The sequence below is a fragment of the Maylandia zebra genome, linkage group LG6, assembly GCF_041146795.1.
Source record: "Maylandia zebra isolate NMK-2024a linkage group LG6, Mzebra_GT3a, whole genome shotgun sequence".
NCBI classification, from domain to species: Eukaryota; Metazoa; Chordata; class Actinopteri; order Cichliformes; family Cichlidae; genus Maylandia; species Maylandia zebra.
This window is the reverse complement of record NC_135172.1, coordinates 18010028-18032566: the sequence shown is the minus strand read 5'-3', so window position 1 is coordinate 18032566 and position 22539 is coordinate 18010028. Positions and strand designations below refer to the sequence as shown.

Here is a 22539-nt window from a genome sequence, read left to right as displayed (position 1 = left end):
ATAGACAAATATCTCAGCCTTTGTCTGGTCTGACTATAAAACTGTTCTCCACAAGGCATTTAGTTTGGGCAGCTGCAAACTTCAGTTGATCATGATGCAAACTTTTGACTACAACTGTAAATGTAGTGATTCAACTCTTTTCAGATACTCTCTGCTGTCTTTTTTTCAAGCAGCTTTTCAAACTAAATTCAATGAGAAGGTGCATCCCAAAGTTTTTATAATAATGAAAAAAAACTTACTTTACACAGAATCAGTTTCCTCTGTTCATTTCAACTGTCAAATGAAGGCAAAAAAAGCTGAATTTGTGTCTTTTCTTAACTGATTACACCTGTGTGTTTCCAGCGGCATGTGGTGGTCTTCTATCAAAGTTAAATGGGACCATTAGCACACCTGGCTGGCCTAAAGAGTACCCACCCAACAAAAACTGCGTGTGGCAGGTGGTGGCGCCCACTCAGTATCGCATCTCCATGCAGTTTGAAGCGTTCGAGCTTGAAGGCAACGAGGTGAGTGCGTCCATGTATTTGTATGCAACATTTCAGTGAGAGAGAAAGGAAGCAGGTAAAAATAGCAGCCACCTCGTGACTGTTTGTTACAAGAGCCTTGCCTGTTTGTTTAGGTGTGTAAATACGACTACGTAGAAGTGCGCAGCGGCCTCTCATCCGACTCTAAGCTGCATGGTAAATACTGTGGTACCGAGGTCCCGGAGGTCATCACCTCTCAGTACAACAACATGAGGATTGAGTTCAAGTCGGACAACACCGTTTCTAAGAAAGGCTTTAAAGCTCACTTCTTCTCAGGTAAAACACACGTGTGACTCAGCGTGTGTGAGACTGTGTGTGTCAGGCCTGTTTTTTACTGGAATGTCAGGAGTCTTTAAATAAGATGGACACAGGAGAAGTGGATTATGGTGCAGGGGCGGTTTCTGGTATTTCATGCTCGGCACCACTGGAATTCAGTCACACTGCCAGAAACTCATGCCGAACACTGATCCTCCCCTTCTGCAAACATTTTAACCTTTGAAGCTGGCAGCTGTTTCAGTGTTTAGACTAACGAGACATATCAGTCTAAAGGTGAGATGCACACAGGAGAAATAAGAGAGATTAGTCAGAATTAGCCATGTGTTGTGTTAAAGTTTTCCAGTCATGTTGCACTCACCAAAAAATCTGGATTGCTTAGATTGTTTAGATTAGGTAAGTAAAACACTCGCTTGGAAAAAAGCAGAAAGACACTGCTACTGATATCTAAGCCATCACTGACTGTGCCGCAGAGATTTAGGTAACCGTGTAATGTCCAGAGCAGAAGAAGTGGCTTTAGGAGGCATTAGCACTCTTATAAACACTCTTGTTTGAGCATCTACATGCCTCATTTTGTGTCCCCATCTCCCTCTGCTGTGAATTCATTTGAGGTTGTTTGCATGGTTTAGTATTAGGTGAAATGTTCATGTGTATGCAGAGCTGTTTGCATATTTGTCTGTTTTTTTTTTTTTTTTTTCATGCTGCCTCCACCTGCTCTCTGGCTTCCTCCACTCACCCTGCTCTCTGCCCTCTCTCCCCTCAGACAGACTGGCACAGTGTCAGGAGCGTATGTTTGTGTTTGAGTCGTGCCAGGACGTAACGCGCGTCAGTTCAACTCGTGGTCATGTCGGCACCAGGCTGGCAATCTCATCAAAGGTCAGAGGTAACATGACCTCACAATCGGGATTGATCTCTGATTGGCTCTGGTCAATTAAGGGAATGGATAGATCCTACTTTATTGATGTGGATCCTTTCTTTATCCATTCTGCTCCAGAAGGAAACGTTCTGTGTCCCAGTATTGTACAAATTATTGATAAAATCTATGATTCGGTGGACTAAAATTGTGATAATATGGAGTTATGAGATGTTATTCTACAACTTTCTGTCATCCAAATTAAAGCTCCCAACTAGGCCTTAAATGAAAACCCTTAAAAAATTAGTAAGTAAAGTAAATAATGGAATTACCCATAATGAATGTGTAGTTATTGTTTTATGTCACACAGTGTTTGCATGATAGCTGATATGGAAAAAAGTAATGAGGAAAGTGGTGAGTTTGATCAATTTACAGGTTCTAAAATATTCAGCAAATAAATGTACTATATGGCTACTTACTGTTTACTGAATGAAAAGTAATATACACTACCTGTCCAAAAACAAGTCATCACCTGGTTAACTAAGCAAACTAAGACTTACACTAGATAATTACTGCAGTGATTACTATGTTTTGGATGGTAACAGGTTATTTAACCATAACTGATGCTGTGAGGAGCTTAACCAACCATGTTAGAAGACATATCCTGTGGTTGTGAAAAACATGTTATTGTTTTTCAGAAGGATTGAAAGGGTTATTGGTTTGCATCAGGCAAATAAAACAAATGGAGATTGCTGAACCAAGAAGCATTAGGTTTACACATTATTAAAGACCTTGAAGTATAATGCAGAACCATCATCTTCACCAAAGAAGTGTGGCTCCAGTTTGCTGAAGACCATAATGACTGGACTCTGGAACAATGAAAGTAGGACAGTGATGCGAGTAAGAGGAGAGGCAAATGAAGCAATACTCCCTACTGCCAGCCTCTGGCTACAGTCCTATGATCTGGGTTTGGTTCAGTTGGTCAGGTCTTGATTCAGCAGCGTAATGTGGCCCTGCAAAAAAATGAGGTTAGTTGAGTACCTGAATACACTTAGTGGTCAGCTTTTTCCATCAGCGGATTTTTACTTCCTTGTTGGTGGTTCCAAGATGACAATGCCAGGATTCATCAGGCTCTAAGAGTAAAAGAGCAGTTTGGGAAGCATGACACATCACTCTTTGGCTTGGTAATCACAGAGTGCAGACCTTAATCCCATTAAGAATGTTTGGGATGCGCTGAAAAAGACTCTCCCATCATCAATACAGGAGAAAAAAAATCCAAGTCTAGATGGAAATGAATGTGGTCACAGTGCAAACTGAAACAACACCCCTCAAATCTGTGCCATCAAAGCTGGCCAAAAGAAATATAGCATGCATGATGTGAAAAAAGCTTTTTATTATCCAAAATGTTTAAGTATTGTCACCATCATGTATTTTCATAAATCCGGGCCATGATTATCGTATGCAAATATATGTACGTTGATTTTTTTTTAAACTGCAATCTCAAAGACAGTCTTAAACAGTATGAAATTGGGACACAGCCCGGTTTTCCACTAAAAATACAACAAATGTTCCCCGCTTGCTGTTTCAGGGAGAAATTTGTTGGATGTTATGATACAGATTTCTCTTTTTTACTCAAACAATTTACTGCAAACTTGAAGAGAAAATCAGGACAGTTTCAACTTCAGAGGAAGAAAAGCTGTTAACTGCATTCAACTAACCTGCAGCACACCTTTAACACACAGCTAAACAGTTCAGTGGGGCAGGCTTGCAAAAGGAAATTACTCAGATACGAATAATGTGCGTACTTGTGTGTTAAAAGCTGCTGTGTGGCTCAGTTACTGTCAGAAGCTTTTAGGGATAGCTTTTGGTTGGTGAACAGCCAGCAGCTTTAGGGAGGTCCCCTCAGCCTCCCACATACTACTAATCCGTGTGTGTGTGCGTGTGTGTTTGCCCGTGCGTGCGTGTGGACATTTTGTGCTTGACCTGAAGACAACTACAATGAACACTGTGCAGCATCGACCGCAAAGCTTCTTAGCCTGTGATAGGGTGAGACTGAGCCCACAATAGCACTGTAATACCACAGCAGACACAGACAAACACACACGGAGAAAGAGAGGGAGAGAGAGAGGATTTAGTGGTTTCATTAAAAGCAGATCTAGTTTGATTCACAAGCTCCAAAGTTGAAGTGAGACTCGGCGTCTGTGTCTAATCTCACATCTCTTTATAGGAATCTATTTCTCTCTCAGTCACAAACACACTGTGCTCCCACACTCTCCCCATACATCCTCTGTCTTCCTGTGCGGTCTGCAATCCATCCTCACCTCCTCTGCCTCTTTCTGTCTCCGCGCTTAACGTGGCAACCCCGAGCAGAGCGAACCTTCCGTTGCTTCTTCCGCCTCCACCCGGGATTCAGCCTCACCAAAGTCTTTGTTCTCACCCAGCCCATCCTGTGGTGAATCCAAGTGGTTAGAGGACACCACAAATTGAGTATGAGGGAGAGAAAATGATTGGGAAGTGACTTTGTTTTTGGACTTTAAAACGTTTCCACCTTTAACCTGCAACCGGATCAATTTGATCAAACTCTGTGCCAAGCCAAACATTTTACTATAACACAAACAATCTGTGTCTGTTTACCTAAAAACTCCTCTTACATGATCGGGAGTGGTGCAAACAACATTGGTACACAAGTACATCTTAAGCCCTGAAGGTTCTCATCTATATCAGACATTATGATGTCATCATGTTGCCAGTTACCAAGAGGATAAAATAATCCATTTGCAGCTTTTATGCATCTATAACACCGAAAGGTACTGTATCATTGACATTTCACAACAATAACTAATTTCTAATTTATAGCAACAAATTGATTGATGCTTGATATATTCATCAACATCATCATGTTACCTAGCAACCGCATAACAATGGACTAAAAGATGAACAGACCAAACAATACTGTAGCATGCGCATTTACTTGGTGTTCAAATCTTATTTTAAAATTCTATTCAGATTCTTCAGATTCCCAAAACATTCGCAAGACACCACATGTTCACTCTGAATTTTGAGGTAATGTGTATTGAATGATGAAACAAACTATTTAATTTATATTAACCTTGTGAATATTTTTTCATATTTTGCATATATATTGGAGTCTTTTACTCAGTACAACCAATATGTAGCTCCAATAATAATCTAACATAATTATGTAGTATATGATGGGACTGTAAAGTACCATGGTGGGGTATAAACATAAATACAGAGGCTTAAAGGTTCCAAAAGTGACTAAGAAGTTTTTATTGGATTCTGACCAATTCCCTATACAGTTGATGAATGATGAAATCTTTTATGTATCAGCACATAGCAAAAATGAATGATGACTTGAAAAAAATCATACAGTTTATGACATGCAGTTGGGCAAATAATTATTTGATCACCCGCTGGATTTGCAAGTTTGCTCACTTCCAAAGAAATGAACTCTCTCTCACTTTTACTATAGTTTCAGTTTAATGCAGCAAGAGATATATCAGCTGAAAATGCAGAAAAAACACATTACAACACATTACATAAAAGAGGCTTGCTAGACCACTGAATGACATTCATTTGCTTCTTCTTTAGCCACTCCTTTGTTGCCTTGGTGATATTTTTTGGGTTGTTGTCATGACACATCCACGACCCATCTTCAGTGTTCTGGCTGAGGGAAGGAGGTTCATTCATTGTTCCCTTAAGCCAGTGAAATCCTGCTGTACCCTTAGCAGAAAAACAAAACCATAATGTTTCCACCTCCATGCTTGACTGTGGGGATGGTGTTCTTTAGGTGATACTCAGCATTTCTCCTCTTTCCGACTTGGCAGATGAAGTTGACACCAAAGAGTATGATTTTGATTTCATTTGACGACAACACTTCCCCCCCAAGCCTTTTCTGAATCATTAGATGTTCACGGGCAAACTTAAGACAGACCTCTACATATGCCTTCTTGAGTAGGGAGACCTCATTGGTGCTGCACGGTATAGTGTGTTAATAGTGGTGTTCTTGGTGACTTTGGTCCCAACTGTCTTCAGGTCATTACCAAATCTACCACCTTTTTCATGATCATCCTAACCCTGTGATTCAAGATCTTGACTTGAGCACCAGACCAAGTGCAATTGATGATCATTTTATGTTTCTTCCATTTCCTGATATTCACACTAGTAGTTGTCAACGTCTCACCAAGCATCTTGCGGATGGTGTTGTTGCTCACTATGCCTTGTGCAGGTCTACAATCTTGTAATTTGTGTGCCACATGGACACACAGCCAATTTGTGGGAGCCAGAATTCAGACTGTTTTGATTCAAATACTTATTTTACTCAATGACATGCAAATCAATTTATACATTTTATGTAATGTGTTTTTTTTTCTGGATTTTTGGTTGATATTCTGTCTCTCTACACTAAAATACGAATAACATAAACAGAGACTGTTCATTAGAGTGTATGCATGTTGAAAGTTATGGACATGATGTTATTACTTCCATCTGATAGCTGTATAAATCACTGCAGATGGTTTGAAGTTTCTTCCATCATTAGAGAAAGCCAAGTGCATCCCAAAGCTTACTCCTGTGGTTCTACCCTACCCATTAATTAAGAGACCCTTCAGCAGCCACGCGTGCTTTCAGTCTGTGTTACACTCATAACAAAGAGAGGTTACAGGGGCTCGACTGCAACTGGGCCCCAGACTAAAACAAGTACACAAACAAGATACACAAGCAGGGTATGTTAACAAAAAACAGATGAAACTAATCAGGGACAAGTTAATGGATCACAAAGTAGGGACAACTAAGGACGCAAAACAACACATTGGGACACACAAGGGAAGTAATACTTTCAAAATAAACACAAAGAATAATCAAAATTCAGTAAACCTAAATAAGACAGCTGCTGTGACCTGAACGTAGACGATTGCAACACAACAACAGACTTACACAAACTAACAAACTTCAGAAAGTTTTTTTTGTTTTCTTTCGTTAGATATTCTTCTCCGTGGCAATCAATGCAAACTTTTGCCTTTTTGAGTAACTTCTCCTTTATTGATCTCCAGCTGTTACTGTAGTAAAAAAACAAAAGTAAGCTGCAGAGAGCGTTCAAAGCCGGGATGGCTCACTTGATCATCCTGCTGGGCTTTAACTCTCAGCCTTGCAATAAAATGTTTAACTTGTCTTCATTTTCTCCTTTTCCACTGCACCCGCACCTCATTACTGTCCTCTTTTGTTTCTCTCCCTTCCCACCATCTCATCTCTCTGATGTTTCCACATCACTGACGTGTTGCATGTGTATCCCTCATAGACAAAGACGAGTGCAGCAAGGACAACGGCGGCTGCCAACACGAGTGCATCAACACGGTGGGCTCCTACGTGTGTCATTGTCGCCATGGCTTCGTGTTGCATGAGAACAAACATGACTGTAAGGAAGGTGGGTTTCATGTGCATTCACACCCACACACACACTGGCATAAAAGCACCGGAGCACACGTGCATGCTGTCGCGCATCAACACAAGCATGTGCTCATTCATAAGAATAGCCATCATCCATCACGCGCTGTCCACACACATCCACATGATAGCAGGCTTTACATTTGAGGGAGTTTTTTTTCTTTGGCTTATATTTTTTCACATAGATTAAAGGGACAGTTCACCCCCAAATCTTCTGGCCTGTGGCGCTATTTATTCATCTAAATTGTTCAAGTGAGAGTTGTCCAATTTCTGGGATGTCCACTGTAGAAATGTCTGCAATATCCTGAATATAATAAAACCTTATGGCATTTGCCTTGGAGTGCGCCCCAGTGAAAAAGGAAATTGAAAAACTCCGCAGGAATGTCTTTTTTCCTGAAATCATGACCTTGCTTTCTTTCTGTCAAACTACACCCACCAACCAAAGAAGGCATGCAGCTAGCTAACGTTAAAGCTCAGCTGAGGGGAGACGCCATCAGTACTTACATCCTGTCACGCTGTCACTCGCATGAGCCTCGGGACAGGTAGAGGCATTCTTCCTCTTGGGTAGTGAAAAGCTTGGCAGACAGAAAGAAAATAGGTGCTGTGTGAACCTGCTCAGACCAAAACAATGCAGGCAAAATAAATAGCACTACAGGCAAAATGGAACACAAGTTTAAGGTTTTATATATCAGGATATATTAAGAATAAATTAGTCCTCAACAGGTCTTAAAATTAGGTAAATACAACCTCAGGTGAACTTCAAAACATGACATATTACACAATGTTACTATTTCTTTAACAAAAACTGAGACAAAATCATCAGCAAAAATTAAAAACTTAATTATATATTAAGAGTATTTATTTTGTGTAGTGAGACTAAAAAAGACCTAACTTGGACTGTTCTTAAAGGACATTCCTGAAACAGAAACACACCAAGTCCAAATTAATTACCACAGAAATGTCCCACAAAACTGTGACATTATAAATTATATGTAGGGGATTAACTTCAGGAGATGCTCCACTCTAAACGACTTGATACTCTTGAACTTTTCTCAGATGACCTAAAAACCAGTTGGCAGTCTCTAAAACTCTGTTCACTCTGATGTGTGTGAGAAACGGACAAAGGGTGGAAAAAAGTTTTAGTTTGACAGAAAACATTATTTATTAAAGGTTATTTGCACTTTCACACACACACTTGCACAAACACACACACACACCCTGCTGAATGGACATATTATACACAGCTCTTTGAAGTTGAACTTTTGAACACGTACACACACACACACTCACAACATCAGCACTGACATACACACCTCACTAAAGACTCCCCGTGATGCTCATAAAAAGACTCGTGTTTCAAACATCTGGGACCTTGAAAGCTTTGCGTGTAGCGTTGTCTTCCTGTGTGTACATGTGTGTTTATATGTGCACAACACCAGTGTAAGCGAGCCTTGCCGTGTCACACTAATTCATATTCCCGTCACACGGCCTGTGCCCCTGTTTATATATATACATGAGCTTCGGCTTGTTTGAGAAGATTTCAGCAATTGTTGTTACACCCTGGATTCATCATTAAGCATAATTGTTACTCACCTTTATGGCTTTTCACACCAGTGGGAAATATAAAAAATGACACACAGCATCCTTTAAAGTCTCAGGGATCTCATTTTAAACTCTTGCAATGACTTTGAAACTGTTCGTTTTTACCAGTAACTCAATCAGATTGTACCCATGGCTCTATCTGTAACATGAGATGTTACACTCTTCTGTAAAAACAAAACTGTGTGGAGATTTTGACATCTGTATGTGATACTTTGCATGCTAGAAAAAAGGGAAAAAAAGCTGTTTCAGACTCACGTGTTGTTCTTGTGGATGCCATTTCATGCTGTACATGAGTTTGGTTTTCCTGAGAAATAAAAGCCATCACTTTCGAACACATCGTCTTTGTCGTGTGCATGCCTTTTGCCTCCCCGCACCTTCATAAAGCCATAGCATTTGTCTCATTAAAATCGAATGCATGAAAATGCCATGTGTGACTGTGTGTGGGCTGCTCTGGACGGCTTTAACCTGAGACAGACTCCAGGAGGAAAGTAGTCAGTGTTAACAAACAGCTCCTGTGTGTTTCCAGACTCGTCCATCAGTGACAAATGAAGTGCAGCTGATATTTTTCATTGCGCTTTCTGAGATTCTGTGGCAACAAAGAGCTGACTGCTGAGTACGATTTTCTATAATGTAATGAGTAGGTGGAGCTGACAAAGCCTTAAAATCAAAGAAAGTGGGGCAAATGACAGAGTAGTCGTCAGGAATAAAAACAAAAACCACTGAGTTTGATACTTCTCCAATGAATGCAATGGTGTTTAGAAAAGCATTCAATCTTTAACAGACTCTGAATGCTACATGTGCAGGTATGGTTACACAAATGTACACTGTTTGTCAGTCTAAACTCACTGAATGCATATAGAAAGCATTCAGGCCCACCTCCTCTCCCAAATCCAAAATAATGATATGGTTCTTACTTTAATTACTGTATACAAATAGTGTACATATACATATATGTACTCAGCTACAGTATAGAAAGTGCAAAGGTCCCACTGCAGTGTTTGTGCAAAGCTTGCTGCCAATTTCAAGTGAAACCCACTGTGAACTTGTCACCAGGATGTGCTTCTTTGAAATCTTCTTCTCTCATTTAGTTCTTGTGTTTCTCTCCTTCCTGTTCCTTTTCCATTTCCTCTGACCTTTTCCTGTGCAGCCATGATTTTTAAACTTCCTCTCTGTGTGTGCTCTTGCGTGTTTGTGTGTGTGTGTGTGTGTGTGTGTGTGTGTGTGTGTGTGTGTGTGTGTGTGTGTCTCCAGCCGAGTGTGAGCATAAGATCCACAGTCCCAGTGGGACCCTGAGCAGCCCAAACTGGCCAGACAAGTACCCCAGCCGGAAAGAGTGCACCTGGGACATCACAGCCACACCGGGACACAGAGTCAAAATTGTAAGTGTGCATCACGTAAAAGCAGGTTCAACATTGTCAGGCTTTTCTTTCTCTGTGTGTTTTTCCTGGAAATCACAGGAATGCCACCCCACTGTAACGACGCACCATTCTGTCTGTGGGGTCATCTTGTATGGTAAAGCCTTGGCTTGGCTTCTCCTTTCGTGTTCCACTTATGAAACCCAAATGTGAATGAGGGAGAAAGTGCACGTTTGTATATTTGGGCTAACTGTGAGTGAGTGCTCATGCATTACAGAAAGGCCTTGGGCAGTGGCCATCTGTGTCAGTGTGCCTTTCTATGCCTGTGTATGCATGTGTGCTGCCTACACACACACACATACAAAGTCTTTTGCGTATTTTCTAATTTGGTGCACATGTATGTGTTTATAAGACACCATTAAAATTGAGCTCCAGTACCATTTAGTGAAGTGTTTGTTTCTGCTGCAGAAACTCAGACATTTCAGTGTTGCCTCTCTAGAGAAGTTGATGTGAGAATTGCAAGCTAAGCATAGTTTTAGCTCCAAGACAAATCTGAATGGTTATTTGGTCCTTGGCAGTTTAGGAAGTCATTTAAAGGGAGAAATCTAACTCTGAACTGTTGCTTGATGGAGGTGATGACAGGGGCAATGATAGTGGTCTTTCTGTGTGGAGTTTGCGTTTCCACAGACATGCAGTTTGTGGGGTCAACTGATGATTCTTAATTGCCCATAGGTGTGATTGGTTGTCTGTCTCCCTGCATTAGCCACGCAACAGACCTGCGACCTATCCAGGGTGTACCCCCGCCTTTTCCGCCCCCCTGAATCGGATAAATGGAAGAGAATGGATGGATAGAGATGGAGACATGTCAGAACAACAAAACAGAAAACCAGCGACGACATACAATCTTTGGGGGGGGGGGGGGGGGGTTCACTTCAGAGGATAAAATGACAGCTGATGTTTGTCTTCAGCTTCTAAAAATGTTCATCTTGACCAAACATTTTATTTAAGAACGTAATAAAGCACAAGACAGGTCAACTAAAACATGTTGAGATGATGCTGTAAACAAGTCATAACCTTACTTTACATCATGACTGCTTCCACTGTTTGTCCAAGAAATGTTGCAAAAAGATGATTACTTGTAACTTTTCTCTTAAATATATTAATAATTTAGTTTATACATTTCAGAAAGTTCAGAAAATAGCGCAGTCCACCAAAGATAAACTATAATATGTATTGTCACTCGTTACGAGTATTAGTAAGACTTCTCAATTATGAAGCCAAAATTGGTTTGAGTTTCAGTGGCATTTAAGATTAAAGAATGGCTTTAATCTGTTAATTATTGCAGCCTTCAAGTAACTTTCTGTTAGTTGACTGTTAGACTACTACTTTTACTTTCTAAAGGTATGAACGTCATAAGTGCAGAGCTCATATTTGTTCTCACAAGGGACTAAATAACAGGGGGAGGAACCTGGCCTCTAATTGGTTTGTGGAGTTGTGTTCTGAATCAGTACTGGTCAGAATTTAATCATATTTATACAAAATAACCACCTAACACAGGGGTGTCAAAGATAAGGTTCAGTGGCCAGAATCGGACTGACACTAGACTCCAATCTGGCCAACTGAATGACTGAAAATGTGAATGCTGGCATACATGTTGGACTTTTTACTACTGATAAAGTCATCCTCGAAGGCCATTCATACTACACCAAATTAAACAATTAGATTACAGAAAAGTTTTCTTTTTTCACCATCTACTCTAGAACTACTATGAGTCTACAAAAGAGACATTTTCTGTAAAATAACAAAAACTTTGTTTTATACATACTATGAGCTGCAGGAATTTCTCTATAATTTTACACCTTTATTTTTCACAGTTTAATCTGACGTTGTGTTCTTATGTAGAAAAAAAACAGAGATAAATTGTTGACATTGTGAGGCAGCATGGTGGTGTGGTTAGCACTGTTGCTTTGCAGCAAGAAGTTCCTCAGTTTGACTCTCCCATCTGGAGAGTCTTTCTTGTTTTACAAGAAGCTTGCATGTTCTCCCCGTGTTTGCATGGGTTCTCTGCGGGTAGTCTGGCTTCCTTCCATGTCCAAAGACATGTGGTTATTGGGGTTAGGTTAATTGGTGATTCTAAATTAGCCCATAGATGTGAATGGTTGTCTGTCTCTGTGTTAGCCCTGCATCAGACTGAAGACCTGTCCAGGGTGTATCCCGTCTCCAGGCCCCTCCAATGCTCCTGATAAGGATGAGAGGAAGAGAATGGATGCATTGTTGAAATTGCACTTCTTTATCTTATATCTTAAGATCTTAAGATATAAGAGATATAAGAGATTAAATGTGTATTAAAATTTCATTGCACTGACAGAAAGGGGAGTTTCACTGGCCGGCCCACCAGAGATCAAAGCACGACACCTACAATGTAAAATGTAATGCAAATGAGTTTATTACCTCTGTCCTAACAGGTCTTCATGCAGTCTGTGCTCAAGGTCAAGGTCACATTTGTTATTTTCGAGGCAACAACCTGTGAATTGTGATTGATTATGAGCCACATGAGCTACTGCGTCACCGATATTCTCGTATAAAAACACTGCCGTGAGCATATTTAAACAACAGGGTAGAGTAACTGTGTTATCAGCTAATGCTAGCAAGCTTGTCTAGCAAGGCTCATCCACTGCATGGGTGCACAAAACAGACACAGGAACCTGCTACAGCAATAGTCCAGTTCTCTGACTAGCAGACCTCTGCCAGCTACAGTACAGCCATCTATGTCAGCCGCCCTCACCAAAACAGCCACTCTTTTAATCATGGATAATTTGAAGTCTTAATGCAATTTAAATGGGGGATAAAACTGTTTATTTCAGATGTAATGTAGATGTTGGGCTTTTTATCGGAAGGTCTGTGTGGATTGACTAACTTTTCAAACAAACCTTGTGTTGGCTTCATGTTTCAGCTCCAGAGGTTGGTTTCAAAGAAAAATAATAATAAAAACAAATACAGAAGAATGAAATCACTCACATGCTCACATTTACACAGGATGCTTTAGATAATCCTCCTAAAGTCATGTTCCCATGCATGTGTCTCTCTCTATCCAACACACACACACACACTGTTGAAAGGATGCATTAAACGTTTGGCTCTTCACCTTACTTCCACTCTGCAGCCACAATATGGGCTTGTTATCAAAACTGTCATCCATCGTCATTTAGTTTTTGATAATCTCTAATGACCGCTTATGTAACCAAAACACATTACATCATCATCTGCGATAGCACAGTTACGAGGTTTTGCTCCCGTTTTGAATGTAACTTTGTAACTTTGTGTGATTCAAACGATACTAAATACACACTCCTTTGTCTTTATGTTTTTAATATTACTTGTTGTTTTGTGCACTTTAGCTTTGCATATATCTGTGAGGACCAGTTTTAAATTTTAGACTTGTGGAGTGAGGGCACTTTTGTTTTTGTTTTTTTTAGGGGGGGGGAATTAGGTCAGGTATTAAAATTCATTTGATTTAGTGTTACAGTCAGCTTAGAAGTAGGGTAAGGGCGAAATCAAACGATGTATTCCCCTTATGCTAGATTTTGAGGAGTTTTTTTGTAGTTGTATGTTAGTAAACTCTCTTTTCAATAAAGATATATGCATTTCAGTGAGTATGCACAAAGACATGAGTACAAATGTATGCATATAATAAATAGGGGTGCTCTCTTTCTCCACAGTAATGACATCAAAGAAGGACATATAAAATGCCAGAAATCTGAACATGGCATTAAGATCATTTAATTATTCCTCACTCTGTCTGGCACACACACACACACACACACACACACACACACACACACACACACACACAATTTGCTTGGATGTAGTACACGGCTCAAGTCAGACCATCAAACCAGTGTCTCGCTTGAGGTATGGTTAGAAACATCTGGAAACCATCACGACCTCAGAATCAAACACTTCCCATCTGTGTAATGAAATCCACGCATCAGCCCACCTTCACCCTCCTTTCTGCTTCAAGTCAGTTGGTTTATGGAAAAAAAGAAAAAAAAATCAGAGTGTTGTGATGGTTATGGTGACGTGACAGACCCAATCAAGTGTGTGACTGTGTGGGAGCGAGGCCTGCAAGGTGTTATGACTCAGCTCACGGTGACATGGTTGGATTATAAATCGTGACACTGTGTACATGCTGGTCCGCGTGGAGGCATTGCATGGGCCGGGGGTTTCTTCTCTGACGCTCAGAAAGAAAATAACATTTGTTTTCTAAAACGAGATCGTATCTGACTGATAGATTAACAGCCTAAACGTGATATGCAGCATCTTGCATCTTTCATTAAAAAAAACAACCCAGTGGAATATATCATGCAGCCTGGACAATGACAAGAATTATTTTTAATCTGCCACAAATGGGAAAAAGAAAATGAAATCAGAAATAAATATGGGGTTGAGGAGACAGTGTGTATTTTCTTTTGTATTGTGGCCTCAGCTAATTTTAATTACTTTCTAATAACTTCACTTTGCTTTGGGATTTCTTAGACTGACAGTACTATTGACCAGGGATGTTTGGGAAGCTTTAAGCATGCCCCTGACAGGCAGTCAGTTAGCTCATTGGGGACGGAATTTGGGTATCTCATGCTTAATTAGAACCCAATAACAGTGCAATAATGCATTTCCATTGCAGCTACATTAACTCATGTTTACCTCTCTTTGTTTAAAAAATGATTTGATGCTTAATGAAAGACTTACCGTGAAGATATTTCTTCATAAAAACACACAATACATTTGGAAATAATCCATTCTCTTCCTTCAGTCTGCTCTTCTTTGTGTTTATTTTTTCCTTCAGCTCGCACATGTTGTCTACATTCCTGAGTTCTATAAATAATTCTTTAAAATAATAAAGCCCTCACGTTTTGAGACTTTGTAAACACTACAGAAATATTTTTCGTACCTACAAGCTTGTTGATCTCCGAGTTCTGCTCTTCGTGCCTCACATGGACAAATTTAATCTGCTTTACGGAGCCAAGCAAGCAGATAAAGTTAAGCCCTTTCCTTCAACAGCACCTGGATGAAGAAGTGAGATGGAAAAGTGACTTGAACAACTTTAGGGATTTTATTCGTGCCGTTCTCCAACTAATGTCGCTCAGAGAGACCGGTGAAGGACCTCAGAATGCCTGCCTGTTGCCAGGATGATACAAATTCAGGAAAAGAGAGATTAGATTAGTAGTGCAGCATCTTTACGAAAGGGTTCTTGCATATTTAGAGATTTTTCGGAGCGTGTTGCCTTTACTGGATAGCAGAAACAGATTGAAAACAAAGGGAAAAGAGAGAGAGCGAAAGCAGCAAAATGAAATTCAGCAAAGATGTAGTGCCAAGAGTTAAATCAGGAACTCGGCTTTAGATGTAGTTTTCTTGACCAAACAGGGTGACAAACATAAGGCCCAGGGGCAGAATCAGCCCAACACAGACTCCAATCAAATGCACTGAGCAGCTTTGGAAAACATGAAGAAGCACATACATTTTGGACTTTTTACTTTAACAGCTTTTTGTATTGATAAAGACCTCCCAAATGCCCCATTCATACACTACCAAAGTAATTAAGTAGTAGATAAAAAATTAAATGACAGAAAAGTAGATCCACGGTGAAAAAAATAGGACATAAGCTGTGCATTAACAGAAATGTTCTGTTTTAAATTTACCAAACAGTCTGGGCAACGACCAGAACTTTATCTAAAAGTTTACACATTAATTTCTTACAGTTTAAGAGATGTGCTGACAGATTTCTTTCTTTTATCACAGCAGCATTTCTTTCAAGATTCAAAGTGTTTATTGTCATGTGTACAGAAGAAATAGCATTTCTCTGTGCAATGAAATTCTTCCTTTGCTGTCCATACACAAATGCCAAGTTAGGTAGGGTTGAAGGAAGATAAATAAAGATATCTTAATAGCTTGTCTTTATCATAGAAAAACTTCTACACACCAGGCAAAAGAGGATTTTCACTGGTCTGGCCCACATGAGATCAAAACGGCCCATGATGTAAAACGAGTTGGACATCCGTGATCTAGCATATGACACCATAGCCATGCTACCATCACTCAGAACTGTAAAACCCTAAGATTGAATTCTCAGAGTGACAACTTACATGTTTTTTAGAATTACAAACTTGAATTGCTTGTCACCTGCCAGCCAATCATGCAGATACATGTGTAAGTTCGTGATTTCATCAATAGAGAAATGTTTCGACGCCAACTTGTATAAAGGTCACTCTTAGCACTTTTGTGAATATAGGAAGTATCCTTTTGAGTATCTCTGGTAGCTCCTATAAGGTTCTTGTCTTAACACCCACTCATTCATTCATTCTCCGTCTCTGCCATTCTCCCCGCTTCCTTCTTTTCAGACCTTCAATGAGTTTGAGATCGAGCAGCATCAGGAATGTGCCTATGACCATCTGGAGGCGTTTGACGGGGACAGTGACACAGCCACCATCTTGGGTCGTCTGTGTGGCAGTAAGATCCCGGAGTCGCTGGTGTCCACTGGCAACAAGATGTACCTACGCTTCATTTCTGACGCCTCAGTGCAAAGGAAGGGTTTCCAAGCTTCACACTCAACAGGTCTGTGGTCATATAAATATCCTTATGTAGTAAATAAAGTCGATTTTTTAAGTCTGTTCTTGGAACACTGTGCAAGACCATATCTGTCGAGAGCATCACTCAAAGTCATCAGCGTAATTAATTGAAGTTAGGAGCAATGTCCCCCTCTAGTGGTCTTTAACAGCACGTGCATGCTGAAATAACCCGTCATGAAATCTGACTTTAGTTCTTCACTGCTGGGAAGAACAAAAAGTGCCCCAAAAACCATTTTTTCATACTTTTTCCTTTCTTTGTGCCTCTTTAGAGTGTGGAGGTCGGCTGAAAGCAGAAGCTCATCAGAAGAACCTTTACTCCCACTCCCAGTTCGGAGACAACAATTATCCGGGTCACACTGACTGCGAGTGGCTGCTGACGGCAGAACAGGGCTACGGCATCGAGCTCAGCTTCATTACATTTGAGGTGGAGGAGGAGGCCGACTGTGGTTATGACTACATCGAGCTCTATAATGGGTATGATGCCAACTCACACCGACTGGGACGCTTCTGCGGTTCAGGGGTGAGTTACCGTTATTTTCAGGGACGTCTCTGAGTTCTGTAAACTTGAAAGACTTGTGGAGGACTCGCCACATGTTTTAGTGGTCGACAATGAAACACTTCAGGTTAGACATGAGTTTGCTTTGGCACTTTGAGTCAGTGAAGCTTTAACTAGTTTTATAAATGTGCATTGTATTACTTTGCAATGTTAACTTTTGCAGCGTTCACGATTTATTGAAATGTGCAAACATACATAGGAAAGGCAGTATATAAGGCAGTTTTAATGAGCTTGAAAGTCCACTTTTATTCTTCAACATAGCCTGAACTCTCTTAGGCAGATTTCTTGTCATTTCCTTAAGGAGTCTTCAGGAATAATTCTCCAGGCTTCTTGAAGGACAGTCAAAGCTCCTCTTTGGATGATCCCACGCTGTTTTAGTAATGGTGGGGAAGCCAGTCCATGATAGTGTTACATTGTTTGTTTTTCTATCCAGATATGCTTTTACTGCATTGACAGTGTGTTTAAGATCATTGTCATGCTAAAAATGAAGCTGTCTACCAATCAGACAATGTCCAGATGATATTGCATGGTGGATCCAAGTGTGATGATACATTACTGCATTCATAATTTCATCAATTTTGACACCATCCCCAACACCACTGGCTGACATGTACCACAAACCATGATAGCAGACAATCACTGTGTGGTACCTCTATTTTAATCACCTCCATACGTATTAACAACAATTTGAACCAAAAATTTTAATTTGGATTCACTGATTCTCAGTCCAGTTCTTTGGATGTTTGACATACCTCAGCCTTTTACTTCTGTTTGCCTTGTTTAAGAAAGACCCACACCATTTTTGATGAAGCTTCAGTGAATAGCAGCTAGATCTTAAGGGCATGACTTTCTGTACATAATGCCAAGATGTGCCACGTTTTCAGCAAACAGCCCTTGTTGGTGCAAAAATACTCTTTTATATATGTCAAACTGTCTTATCTGTGACATATTTTATAAATTCAACAAACAGGTTGCTCATAACAAATTGCCTAAATTTACGATTTAAGACTTTTTCTTTGCTAAGTTATCTGTTTTGTGTATATACAACACTGTTTCATCCATTGAGAAGGTATTTTTTAATGCTTGGATGATTCATAGGTCAGTGTTAGTGGCTTAACAAACAAAAACAACATCATCATGAAAATGTTCAGGTACAAGGACTGAAAATTTGTGAAAAAGCAGCCAATGTTTTCCTTATAAAACGCCGTTTTTACCATTTCTTCCCGCAGTAAATATAAACAACGATAGTATTCAGGAAGAAAGCCAAACATTGCATATATTTTTTATCATAACTCTGGTTTTCGTGGCCTATCAACACAATTTAAAAACTGGTATAAAGTCCACGCTGGTTGTACACGTTGTCATTAACGTGGCTTCACTCCACATCAGCCACGCCGCTTTGCTAGCTAAAACACCGGTGTCTGCACATAAGGACGCTGTCATAGCCTGTCGACGTTGATTAGCTGTGTATATACGAATGTGAATCGCATTATTGGGTGGACTATGGGATAAGGTGGCATCGTTCTAATACCATACGGGAGCAGCCAGTCACTCACTGACTAACACTGCAAAACAGAATTGTTAACATATTTACTTTAATTTCAATTCAGGTTAGATTCTTTTTTTTGTGCGCAACGTAGATTTTTTTCTGCGCAGAGACCGTGCTAGCAGGGCGCAATTGCGCACGCGCGCAGCTTAGAGGGAACATTGCTGGAGAAGTGTTGCTTAAAAGCACTTTAGAAAAGCAGAAGAAAGTCTGGCTGCTTGGAAGCAAAATATATAGAAATTAGTCAAGACGTGGATCAAAACTTTTGCATAGTTCTGTATCCTGAAATATATAAAAAGCAATCTCTTCACTGTGTGTCTGTTGTCCCTTCCTCAGCCTAGAGAGGGGATTTACTCACCTGGAGATGCTATGCTGATCCGTTTCCATAGCGACGACACAATAAGCAAGAAGGGCTTCCACATCCTCTACACGAGCACCAAGTTCCAGGAGAACCTTCACACCAGGAAATGACTACAGTCGTAGCCCGTAACCTCTGACCTCTGTGCAGCCCCAGCCACTGTTACCCTGACCTTCACCACGGCAATGAGAAAAGTACAGCTCGTCCCCTCTTGGCCAGCTATGAGAAGACGATGACTCTTCTGTGGATATCTGTCTCCCTCTGTGGCTCCACACAGGTCACTGCACTCCGAGATGAGACGAGGAAAAACATCGAGACTTATCAGCAAACACTTGGGGGATTGCGCCGATGACCGCGCGAGCCGTTTTCACGGAGGAGATGGTTTTGTTACCGCACATCAAAGCTATGTGATCAGTACAGGACGACATGGTTGCAGGAGATCCATATAGATTCACTGAGATACCCGGAGCTGAACAAATGCAAATAAAAAGCACAAACACTAGTTTCATATTCGGAGATATAAACCGTGGATGCCAAAGAAACTAAAGACCTTAAAAATGCATCCGAGGAGGGAGTCCAGAGTCTGGAACCGTGCGACGTACTGTGATCAGACGGCTGCTTACCATCCACAGTAACCCACGACAAACTGCTGACAAACATTTTTATTGCCTTTGAGGCCTGGGAACTGGTCTCTTCAGCCCAGCTCAGAACGGCTGCAGATTATTTTATTCCATGTCTTTGTATTGTAAAACTCATTGTGTTTACTGTGTGAGTGTGCGTGTGTGTGTGGGGGGGAGAACAAAGAGGCTCGAGTCTGCCCTTTGCCCTTTTTGTTGTTTTTCTTGCTTACAGCTTATGCAGATTGTGGAATAAAAAGAAAATAAAGAATATTAAATGCAAATAAAGACTTCCAAAACGATGTGTGATGTTAATGTTAAGCCTCACTGTAAGTTGTGGGTGTGTCCAGTTGCCCTTCCTCCACAGTGAACATGTGATTTTCTTTTTTTCTTCTTCTTCTTCCCCAGTGGATAGCAGAAGGGAATATTTTACACAGCTGTCTCTTGAAAGTCAGTGACTGAAGGAGAGATTCCCATGGTGCTAAAAATAAAGAATACACTGAAAGACTGAATGAAGGCTTTCAAATGGAGACAGCGTGCAAACAGCACTCTGCAATCAACAGCACTAGTCCTATGGAACTACAATATTGCCTTAGAACCAAATGTATGCTATCGGACGTCGCTCTTACGTCTCGTGTCGGCGCCATGTTTTGATTTGTTTGGTGAGATTGGTTTAATTGTAAAAAAAAAAAAAAAACTAGCAACAACAAAAAGACATGAAACGTGAAGTCCGGGTGTAAGACGATATCTGCAGTGCATGTGTGTTTGTGTCACTTTTGTGGTTACATGCACACATACGCGTGTTTTTTGTGCATTTAGGGGAAAAAAGGACAATTCGAAGGATATGTGTTGCAAATGGGCTGCGTTGTTTCTCTTAGTGTGTCGTAGGTGATTCTAGAGCAAATGTGCGTGTGTGTCTTTTAAGTTGTGTGTTTTTAAGTTGAATCTCTCATTGCTGTATGTGCCAAGCTCCAGGTGACCCTGATCCCACTGTTAACTGTAGTTTTTGCTTTATCGTTCCACCTCTGGGTCTGACATGACGTCCTCTGCATCGGTCATTAAAATACACACAGGCTGAAGCCACACTCGTGTTCTCTTTGTCTTTTGTTTTTAAAGGAAATATTAATCTGTTCATAAAATCCTAGCATTTACCTTGAGGTGGTTATCATGTGACAGCATGATATCTGATATCTGAAACCTTCTCACAGCATTACTTTCCCACTTTTTTGGGGATGGCAGAACATTTTCTGAGAGTTTCAGATGAGTAAGTCTAAGACCAAACCTGACCCTAAATCCATTTTTGAGATAATAACCCATAATTTGGACTTCTTTAGGAAAATACATCAAGATTCAGTGTCAGAAACAAGCTTCCGTATGGATTTTCACTGAATTTGCCGATCAAATTTATAGTCACCAGACAACCCAGTCAGTTTTTGTGACCTCATCACTTATCCAGTGACACATATTGTATTTTATAAAACCTCAATTTAAGACTTGACTTGTTGACTGGGTCTGAGACTGTTGGGCAGCTGGGTTCTTTCTGTGCTGTCAGCAGGGGTCAGCCTGCATTCATTTAAATAACCTGCCACCAAAAATGTTTTAATGATGTTACAGCATCGTGTTTTATCAACACGATCACTTTTAGTGATCATTTTTAAAAAGTTTTCAGAGAAACTTCAGAGAATGCTTTTGGGAACCAAGTAAAACATAAAGCTCTGTGACTTTCATCTTTCAGAAGGGCAGAAACCTGTTTTAGGTATGCATATAGGGCAGTGCATCACAGACCTAACACACAGACAGAAAAACAATCACAGTCAGAATTTACCATTTTACGTAACAAGCATCTCTTTGGACTCTGGGCGCAAACCCACACTGGCAGTACAGATGAACTCTATCTTTGTTACTGGATTAAATTTAAGTTTCATTGTTCAGTAACTGTTTGGAAGAAAAAACAACATCGTGGATCTTCAGTTCTATTTGTCATGCTGAAAATATGAATTCCTCATTGTCCTCTAAAAGGAAATTGCACAAATTATCAATTATTAAATTGATAAAGATTTGGCTTGGTTTGACAAGTTGCTATGGAAACATAAGGGTTTCTCATACATGCTGTTTTTTTTTTCATTATTACTTTTGACCCTAACACCTTGTTTTTGACCTTTGGATGCAGTATGCACGTGCAGCTCGAATGCCTACTTTCTACCTTTTGGCATTTCGAGGTGAATTCCTGATTTGTGTTATCTTATAGTCTTTCATTCTTTACTCTCTGGCTTCAACTCTTAATTCAAACACTGCTATTTGTAGATTTAACGATGCTTACACAACGTGCCAGAGCGGGAGACGTGATTGGACAGCTGCTGATCACACAGGAACGTCATCACAGAGCTAAGTAACAGTCGTCCAATTAGATTTTGGACTTTGGTGCTACTAAATAATTTTATACTTTTAAATAAACTCATAAAAAAATATCTATAAGTATTCAAGTGGCGCACACTCCGCATAAAAACACACAGCCACAGCGAACAGCAGTCCACTCTCTCTTGTGAATGAGTTTTTTCTTTGTTGGACTCCTGTAAACATCAAAAAACCACAGCTTTTCAGCATGAGAAGATCTTAACTCATCTTACCTTTATAAGATCGGTTTAATGAGCTTCACTCTCTCATTCGGCGCAACAAACTCCCAACAGTTTGATGCCGCTGCTTTACCAGGAGACAACCACTAGAGTGCGCCCTTAATGAGTTTTTCAAAGGTCAGAGCCCCCAAAAATAAAA

The 22539-nt window shown here is 40.3% G+C and overlaps 1 protein-coding gene across 4 annotated transcripts in view; it reads left to right on the top strand.

Annotated features, from left to right (window-relative positions):
* tll1 (tolloid-like 1) overlaps nt 1-20852 on the top strand; it is a 62088-nt gene extending 41236 nt beyond the window's left edge. For 3 of the 4 annotated variants that reach the window (XM_004549274.3, XM_004549275.3, XM_076884799.1), the window contains exons 16-22: nt 343-503; nt 617-797; nt 6965-7090; nt 9964-10091; nt 16463-16676; nt 16960-17210; nt 19129-20852. In XM_004549274.3, coding sequence (XP_004549331.1) covers nt 343-503; nt 617-797; nt 6965-7090; nt 9964-10091; nt 16463-16676; nt 16960-17210; nt 19129-19263 — 1196 coding nt within the window. In that variant the 3' untranslated portion in view covers nt 19264-20852. Of the gene's footprint in view, nt 1-342; nt 504-616; nt 798-1557; nt 2991-6964; nt 7091-9963; nt 10092-16462; nt 16677-16959; nt 17211-19128 lie in introns of those variants that run through there. The other variant, XM_076884800.1, reaches the window with a different exon arrangement.
* Nucleotides 20853-22539: the final 1687 nt, after the last annotated feature.